We start from the raw sequence: 9794 nt of genomic DNA, 5'->3' as shown, positions 1-9794 counted from the left end.
AAGCACAAGAAAGTTAAATAATATTGAAAGAACAGTTTCTTTTTACAGGAAAGTTTATATAATCTCCTTCCTCCAGACATTAGCATATCTTGATATTAAACCAAATAGCTTATGAAAAACTAGTATTAAATAGCAAAACACAAATAAACCCACAGATATAAATAACAACATAGGATAGAGTTTGACTCTAAAAGTGCTTAACAAAGTAAACTATGATGCAATATGAATCAACATCATTAACTGGACAAGCCCAATGAGATACAAAACAGAGACAAGCTAAATTTTCAGTGATGTGCCAGTGAAGGTATAATTTCAACAGCTTTCTCTTCCTTCCTGAGCAGTGTCCAATTCCTCTCTGGGCAGCATCCATATTTACATCTATCTACCTTATTCACTACAAGGAGAAAAAAAAGGAAGCAAAGAAGAATTAATGGGTGACAGAAACTGTTTTGATACATAGAATGCTTCTCATTCCCTAATCTCAGCCCAGAATTATAAACAGTTCACATGAGGACACCGGGGTTCAGAGAAAATAGACAATGCCCAACTACTTCAACTGGCTAGTGACACCATGGTGTAAAGTGATTTCTATTACTCTCTACTATCCATTCAAACATTCAAATCACAACCTTGTGTTTTCTTTAACTGAGAATTTCCCATTTTTTTGTATTTTAGTGGATTCTGAGGTAGGCCACATGGGCAGAATCTTTTATGCTTCCTTCCATGCTGAGATTGAACAGGAGTCAGCCATGAGCTAGGCAAATTCTTCACCTCCTGCATTATGTCTCTGGCCCGATTTTCCAATTTTTTCACAAATAACCAAATGTTCTGTTATTTGCAAACTATTTAGTCAGGAGGTATCTTTGCAAAGAAAATCAAGTAGCCAATAACTATCAATTGTATAGATAAATCTAATATATCATAGAAAATCCTCTACAGTAAAAGTTAATAATAATAATAATAATAATAATATCTATAAGTGTAAATAATAATCTTAGTTCCTATTTTTGAACCTAAGTTTTTCATCTTCAAATATTATGACATTTAAGTTAAAGAATCACAGCAAGGAGCTGGAGTGATAGCACAGCGGATAGGGCATTTGCCTTGCATGCGGCCGACCTGGGTTTGATTCCCAGCATCCCATATGGTCCCCCGGCAGGAATTACTGCCAGGAGTAATTCCTGAGTGTATGAGCCAGGAGTAACCCCTGTGCATCGCTGGGTGTGACCCAAAAAAGAAAAAAAAAGAATCGCAGCAAGCCTGTGTTACACTGGTATACACAGTGCTTTTGGTTCAAACATCGGTAAAGTAGCCAATTATGAAAATTCCGTACCTGAGGATACGCACTGCTTCTTTTACCCAAGCCTTCTTTGGGTCCGCACATACTGCTCTTTTATTCTTCGTGATAAAACTAAAAATTAAATTTATGTTAAAAAAGGTTAGTAGGATTTCTACCAAATTTTTTAAATATGCAATTAAAATTTTTTATTTTTCTTCACAGTAGGCATTTTAGCCTCAACAGTAAAATAATGTGCAAATAAATGGTTCTGATAAAGCTTGAGGCAAGGAAATAAAACGATTATTTGCGACTTTCTCTGTAAGTTCAATGCTTTTACAAAGATAAGGTTCCCAGTTTTTAAATTTTATTTTGCTTGTGGTGGTTACATGGCGTAGGTCTATATATTACCCGAAATTCCCAAGCAAACCTGATGCAATTGAATTGAAATGAATGAAAGACTTACATGACGGCATCGATGTCACAAGCCTCGTTGGAGTGCTGTCGCACAAATCCCCGCAGGTTCTTAGGGTTCAATCTACGTGCTGTATATCCGAGGCAACAGTCATAGCTGCTTATTGCTAAAAACAAATGAAAGTATTGATGAACTTATTCTGTGATAGATACTGGGAATTACTTAACAATAGGAAAAACCTGGTAAATCCAGTTTAAATGGTTAGAGAAATAGCTCTAAAAATGTTAATATCCTACTTTGTGTCTAGTTCGTTTGAAAACTAGTCTGAGTGAGAAATTCTGCTCAATCAATGTCTTAGAGGCACGTGTCTTCCAATCCCATTTTCTACAAGAAACACAGAGTAACAGTATTTTGTTCCAATGCACTCCGTATCTGAAGAATATGAGATTTTGAAGAAAATTGTATAGCCTTCTAAATTCAGAAACTAAAAAATTGGCATACTCTGTTCTAGTATTTTTCTCTGAAGTATTTGAGAGGAGACAAACAAGAAGTTGTCAGCAATAACAACAACAACAAAAAGCAAGTTATAATATTTGCTTATGGTAGCCACAACTGAAGCACTTTGAAATTATAAATTAGTGAATGACATTTTTTAAATTTTGTTCATAAAATTTCAGCATGTGTGGGCTGGAGCAAGGAGTAAGGAGTTTACTGAGCATGCAGTGAACCCCAGGTTGATACCCAGTTCCACATAGGATGCTCTGAGCGCCACCATGAGTCACTGCCCAGCATAAAGCTAGGGAATAATGCCTGAACATCGCTAGGTGTTCACAACCACTCCCTCCACCACCACTGCTAACAACACCCCACACACAAACGTAAACTTCAACATGTGCATTTTAAGAAATGCCCTTGATGCTGAAATTATGTACCGTCCAATAAAGCAATCCTGGGACATTCCTTCTCATGTTATCTCAAAGGCGCTACTATTATCTCAAAGTTGGCAAACAAAGTCTCCAAAGTCTTGCGAAGATAATGAAGCCAGGTGCCATAGCCTTCCACTAAAGAACGAGTTTTTGAATGTTAACAGAGTTAGGAGGTGAGAAAGTTGGAAGAAGAAGCATTGCGTATATTTCAGAAAGACCTCAAGTCTCTTATAACGTGGGACAATATGCATCATGTCCAGGATGAGACTACTGGTCTTGTTCTGAAATTGAGGGTTCCTAAAAGTTCCCCTGCCCTGTGATCTACTAATATTGATAGCAGAGAGGAAATCCCAAACAACAGCAGTGACTTGGCCCTATCCGGCTGATCAGAGAGCGGACAACCCCCATTATTTCTCAACTGGCTGCCATCGCTTAAAGACCCCAAAAGGAGCACAAGGCTTTGAGGAAAAGGAAGAGTTCTTCCTCCAGTATGAGCACAGAGTGACACTTACCTGCTGACCGGCTGCAGAACTGCAGTAGCAGCACCGAGAGCAGAGCAGCCAGGAGCAAATTCTTGGTACTGCACATCCTTCTCAGCTCAAAGACCAGATCCGCTCAGTGCTGCGTACTCAGTGCCCTCGGAGTGCTGTGATGTGTGAGAGCAGCCTGGACCTACTACTTATAGCAAATATTGGGAATGTACACAACAGGCGTGTCCTCACCTGGGGTTTTTCCCATTGATTGACTTGTCCCATCATGTCACAAGAAATGTCATGGAAAACACTTCCTGCTCTTTCCTACTGTTAGAGAGGTGGGAGGGTCAGAGTTGAGGAAAGGTAGGTGGGATGGGAGTTGGGGTAGAAATCCTGGATTTGGGAAAAGGAAAAGGAGCCCAACCCTGAGGTCTGGAAAAAGGCTTCCATCTAGTTTAAATACAAATTTGTCTCTGACAGAGAGAAGACAAGGATTAACAGACACAAAGTTCAACCCAGAACATTCCTGCACTCCTATTGTTTCTCATTACTTGCTTCCCAGAGGCAATTCCGGTGAGAGAAGAGGAGGGCGGAGAGGTGGGATGTACACATATAGGCTACACGTTTGCCATGGCATAATTGGTGCTCAGCCGTCACTGAGACCTTGAATTTCTATTTATTCCAGCAGGTGATATAACAATGCTGCTGCTGTGTTTCCAGTTTCAGTAACAGATCCTGGTCCTTGCATGAAATTTAAGCCTCCACTCCAGCTCTTCAAAGAAACTTCTACGATTCACATGACTCAAATTAATAGTTGAGTCCAGAAAAAATATCCCCTGGACCTGCCCTGCTCTCATCATGTTTAAGTAGTCACATTAAAAATTGGGGGGGTGTTGAAGAAAAATAACAAGGAAGCTTAGAAATTGAATGCAAATAGAATTGAAGGGGGAAGTAGACAACTCAATAAAAATTGGGTACTTCGACACTACAGCTTTTAGAATGATTATAAAAATTAGGCAAGGGGCAAGAGAGATCACAGAGATTTGGGAGCACAGCTGGCAATCATCTGGCCAGACTGCATCCCAGGTACCAGAGGGATCCCAGAGCACTATCAAAGGGGCCGTGGTGGTCTCCGGCACCGCAGGACCTGAGCATACCAGCACAGAGCCACCAATTAGCAGAGTGTCGCTGGGAGAGGCTCTCAGTTCTCCTGAGCACAGCTTGGGAACACCCCCTGCCCCCCAAAGCAAATGAACAAACCAAAAAATACTACCGAAAAGAAAAACCCCAAACAAACAAAACAAACCAAAACTTAAAATCCACAAGAAGTTAGATTTGAACAACGCTGTAAAATAGCTAGACATAACAACCCTCTTTACACAACAACAAAATAGATTGTAGCACTGTAGCACTGTTGTTTGATTTGCTAGAGCGGACACCAGTAACGTCTCCGTTGCAAGACTTCTAACTGTTTTTGGCATAACGAATGCACCATGGGTAGCTTTCTAGGCTCTGCCGTGCGGGTGGGATACTCTCAGTAGCTTGCCAAGCTCTCTGACAAGGACAGAGGAATAGAACCTGGGTTGGCTGCGTGAAAGGCAAAAGTCCTTCCCTCTCTGCTATTCTTCTCAAATGTAAATGAAATATTCATCAGGAGATATTATATGCATGTCATAGAAAAGAACACTTAGTAAGTTCAAAGCAACAGAAATTATTCAAGATAAGCTTGAATATATATATGCATATATATATTCCAGTGCTACTTATATATACATATATATATACACACACACACATATATGTAGCACTGTAGCCCTGTCTTCTCATTGTTCATCGATTTGCTCGAGTGGCACCAGTAATGTCTCCATTGTGAGACTTGTTACTGTTTTTGGCATATCTATATGCGACGGGTAGCTTGCCAGGCTCTACCGTGCGGGCAGGATACTCTAGGTAGCTTGCCAGGCTCTCCAAGAGGGACGGAAGAATGGAACCCAGGTTGACCAGAATGCAAGGCAAATGCCCTACCCATTCTGTTTATCTTAAAGCACACACTATGAAAACAATTAACACACAAAACGTGCACATATATGCAGATTAAACTGAGTGCCTCAAACATGCAAGGCAATTGCTCTACTGCTTAGCGATAACCCTTGTCATTCCAAAATCAATTATAAGTACCATTTTATAGATGAGGAAACAAAAGCTCAGAAAGATTGAAGTTGGGCCAGAGCCACAGTACAGTGCATAGGGCACTTGGACGCGGTCAACCAGGGTTTAGCCCTGCACACATCTGGACGTGGCCCAATAGCAAAGAAAGATTAAGTAACTGGCTCAAGTCCACATAGAGAGAGGTAGAAGATGAATCCCGGTAGCTCCAGCCCAGGGCCAGCGAGAGAGCACAGAAGGGAAACACTTGCCTCACACACACAGCAGAAGCTGGTCCTGGTACAATGCCAGAAAACTGCTTATGACAGTGAGCTGCTGAAGCAGAAAGTGAGAGAGCACCTCTTTTCTAGGCAACCACGGGTGCCCACAGCAACCACAGAAACGAATGGGTAAGTGTGATAGGACCCCCACGGGAGATGGTTTTCCTCTACGGAAACTGTGGCTGCAGTGGATGTGTAGCAAAATTAGAATCGATTGTTTCCAGGTGTTTGTTGTTGTCCTTGTTATTTTTGGCAGGGGTGGGGGTGGGCAGCATATCGGGAGGTGTTCAGGACTCTACCATATTGGTGCTTGAGTGGTACTCAGTTCTGGGTGGTGCTGAAACCTGAGCCTCCTGCTTGCAAAGCATGTACTCCAGCCCTCTGAGCCATCTCCCTGGTCCTCTTCTTTCTTTTCTTTTCTTTTTGTTTTAGTTTTTGTCTAAGTAGTACGTGCTTGTGCTTAAAAACAACAGTGAATCAGAGTTTTCTGTCCTCGTACATTGAGGTTGTCTCATTTAGCAATCATTATTTGCTGTATGTTAGATCCTAAACAAGATCATCTGGAATTCAAACTCAAATATGTTTACAAAAACCTACCATAGTAGTCTTAGGGGTTTTGTTGTTGGGTTTTTCTGGGGCTGAGGTCTTACTCCTGGCTCTAAGCTACTCCTGCCAGGGCTTGGGGGACCAGAACCAGGTTCCGCTATATATGTATTTATGTATGTATATATGTATATATATGTGATATTCCGCTATATATGTATGTGTGTATATATACATATATATGTATATATTTAATATTCCGCTATATATGTATGTGTGTATGTATATATCATATATATACATATGTATATGTATGTGTATATACACATATTATATGTATATATGTGATATATATATATCACAATGGATATAAGCACCCACAAAATTAGTTTAACTCACTGGGCCCATGTCCTGGCACCCAGTAAATTTATGTAGCATAGTGAAGCAAGCATTGATATAGAAGAGAGAAAAAGTGATTACACAAAGGAATCAAGTGTTGATCATTAACCAAGTCACTATTGTGGACACTAAGCCATTGTTCCTATTTTACTCTGTGGCTGGCAAGCGTCCTTGTGAAGGGGTTACAAGAAATTACATATACAGTTATCAAATATCTCCGCTAACTAAAAAGTAAACTTCTAAACTAAATGTCATATTTTACTATTAGAAACAAAAAATCATAGCTGAAAAATAGCTCAATGTGTCAGAAAAAGAGACTTTCTCCTGCACCCACTATATACAATTCTTGACCACTGGTTCAAATTTTGAAGAATTTAATTTTTGCTTCCACATGCTAGGAATGAGCCTCAAGCATGAGCAGCTGTGCAACAAATCATCATAAAGGGAAATATATATATATATACATGTACATATATATATATATATATCCATCTGGAAGAGCCCGGCAAGCTACTGAGAGTATCCCGCCTGCATGGAAGAGCCTGGCAAGCTCCCCATGGCGTACTCAATATGACAAATACAGTAACACTAGCAGGTCTCATCCCCTAACCCTGAAAAGAGCCTCCAATCATTGAAAAAAACAAGTAAGAAGAGGGGCCGGAGCGACAGCACAGCGGGTAGGGCGTTTGCCTTGCACGCGGCCGACCCGGGTTCGATCCCCGGCATCCCATATGGTCCCCCAAGCACTGCCAGGAGTAATTCCTGAGTGCAAAGCCAGGAGTAACCCCTGAGCATCGCTGGGTGTGACCCAAAAAGCAAAAAAAAAAAAAAAAAAAACAAGTAAGAAGAGGCTGCTAAAATCTCAGGGCTGGGACTAATAGAGACATTACTGGCACCCACTGGAGTAAATCGATGAACGATGGGATGACAGTGACAGTGATCACAATGGAATTGAGTTATAAATTAACAACTGGATGCTAGAGATAGAGTACAGTGGGAGGGTACTTGCCTTGTGCTCAGCCTACCCCGTTTGGTTCCACACCCACATGGTCCCCCACCCTTGCCAAGAGTGACTGCTGAATGCAGAGACAGGAGTCAACCCTGAGGACCACTGGGTGTAGCCACAAACAAACAAAATAGTTAATAACTGAAAGAAATTCCAGAAATTCAGTTATGTGGGTATTAAACAATATATTCTTAAATAACCAATGAAACAGACAGTAGAAAATATTTTTAAATAAAGGAAGATTGAAATTCAATATATCAAGACTTAGGTGATGCAACAAAAGCTATGTTTAAATTAAAATTAATAGCATGGATCAATGAAATAGGAATAACAAGGTAGTATAGGAAATCAATGAAACTAGAATCTGTGTCTTTTAAAAGATCAATAAAATTAACAAGCTTTAGCCAGATGTATCAAGAAAGGAGAGGGTGAAATGTGGGCAGGAGACAAGTTGTTTAATTCACAAAAGAAAGAGGATATTACTATCAACCTTAAGAAAAAATTTCTAAGAGAATATATAAACAGTATACCTATAAATTTGTTATTATTTATCAATAATAATAATATAACAATTTGTTATTGTTATTATAGATGAAATGAAAAATATTGCTCAAAATATACATTGCTGTCACTGATGCAAATAGACCTATAAAGTTTAGCTAGTTCTTAGGTGATAAAAATGCTAAATTGGAGACTAAATATTTTCCACAAAGGAAAAACCACACATAGACAATTCAGAGTCAAAGAAAAATTGAACACAACTTTTCCTCAAAAAGTAGAAAAGAAAATAACAATTCCCAATGTGTTCTGTGAAGACATTGGTATTAGTTTGATATCAAAATAAGATAAAATCCTCAGCAAAATACTCATAAATGTTACCAGGCTGCATATGAAAGGAAAAAACATTATAATAATCAAGTGCAATCTATTCTAGTAAATATAACACACAATCTTAGCAATATTTTAAATGAATGTAAAAATAATTTGACAAAATATAGCATACTATAATAATAATAAAAACCCTTTAAAACTAGGAATAATAAAAAATATTTTTCCATCACTGTATCACTGTCATCCCGTTGCTCATCAATTTGCTCGATCAGGCACCAGCAACGTCTCCATTGTGAGACTTGTTACTGTTTTTGGCATATCGGATATGCCACGGGGAACTCTGCCGTGCGGGCAAGATACTCTCGGTAGCTGGCTGGGCTCTCTGAGAGGGCTGGAGGAATTGAACCCAGGTCAGCCGCATGCAAGGCAAATGCCCTACCCGCTGTGCTATCCCTCCAGCCCTACACATACATATCCCAAAGGTATAGATAATATAATATAGATGCCATATTCCAGGGGAAAACAGAACCACAACGACCAAGCAGCACTAGGTAGACAGAAATGAGCTTAGGGATGGGGGGTGAGGAAAGGAGTGACGAGAAAGACTACTCAAATAGGAACCCCATCCACGGCAACGGATGTTCTGGCCATTCCTAGAAAGAGAATGTCGCGCTTCTATATGTTCCTGGAAGAACTAGCTCACGGGTCCCCACTCTCACTGGATGCCTAGCACACTGCCTGATCACGGGCGGAAGGAAGAAGAGAGCCAGGGAGGGAGGAAAAGACTAAAGAAGGCAGGAGAGATAGGAAGGGACTTGTGGTCCAGTCCAGGGACAAGGAAGGGGATCTAGAGAAACGGAGACCAAGGCGGAGTGCCGCTGAGTCAGCGTGAACAGGGACAAGGCATGCAGTCCGCGGGGCCTGGGAGAGGTCCACACCTGGACCCTCCTAAGAGAAACATCTGCCCCTGGCTTCTCGCTAGTGAGGAGAGGAAGAAGTCGCACAGTGGAGGGGATGGGAAGCCGAGAGCACGCCTGGTCTGGGCACGAGCTGGCCCTGCAGGGAGGGCTGAGGCTGCGGAGGCAGATTCACATGGGGGTGGCCCCAGCTGGGCTGCAGAGACTGCAGGATCCTGGGCCTGTTCTTCACTGCCTCTGGGAAAGACAAGAGTACGAGAGCAATGGGGCAATCCCCCTGGCCCTCGTATCTACCGTCCTTGGGTGTCAGCCTCATGTGATGTTATTCTATACGCCACAAATGAGTGCAGTTCTTCTATGTCTGTCCCTCTCTTTCTGACTCATTTCACTTAGCATGACACTCTCCATGTTTATCCATTGATAAGCAAATTTCATGACCTCTCAGTGTCTGTATTGCAAGCTATCATGCCCCAAAGTAGAGAGTATGGGGAATATTGTCTGCCATGGAGGCAGGGGGAGGGTGGGAAAGGCGGGAGGTATACCCGGGATATTGGTGGTGGGGAATGTGCACTGGTGGAGGGA

At 41.2% G+C, this 9794-nt stretch overlaps 1 protein-coding gene across 1 annotated transcript; it reads right to left on the bottom strand.

Moving 5' to 3' along the window:
- Nucleotides 1-269: 269 nt before the first annotated feature.
- Nucleotides 270-3253, bottom strand: CCL20 (C-C motif chemokine ligand 20). The gene is made up of 4 exons (XM_012933243.2): nt 3130-3253; nt 1743-1857; nt 1334-1411; nt 270-394 (listed from the first exon to the last, which is right to left on the bottom strand). Exons 1-4 carry the CDS (start codon nt 3203-3205, stop codon nt 388-390), a joined length of 276 nt encoding a protein of 91 aa, XP_012788697.2. The 5' UTR covers nt 3206-3253; the 3' UTR covers nt 270-387.
- Nucleotides 3254-9794: the final 6541 nt, after the last annotated feature.

Source organism: Sorex araneus, chromosome X (assembly GCF_027595985.1).
Source record: "Sorex araneus isolate mSorAra2 chromosome X, mSorAra2.pri, whole genome shotgun sequence".
NCBI classification, from domain to species: Eukaryota; Metazoa; Chordata; class Mammalia; order Eulipotyphla; family Soricidae; genus Sorex; species Sorex araneus.
Note: the sequence above shows the minus strand (reverse complement) of the source record. Positions and strands in the feature narration are given on the sequence as shown.

What these genes read in the sequence shown, in the direction of transcription:
- CCL20 (XM_012933243.2), bottom strand. Translation starts at nt 3,205, where the DNA reads ATGTGCAGTACCAAGAATTTGCTCCTGGCTGCTCTGCTCTCGGTGCTG. An exon ending in GTTCTGCAGCCGGTCAGCAG is followed by an intron (nt 1,858 to 3,129) that starts GTAAGTGTCACT and finishes ATTTGTTTTTAG; the next exon opens with CAATAAGCAGCTATGACTGT. An exon ending in TGTGACATCGATGCCGTCAT is followed by an intron (nt 1,412 to 1,742) that starts GTAAGTCTTTCA and finishes TTTAATTTTTAG; the next exon opens with TTTTATCACGAAGAATAAAA.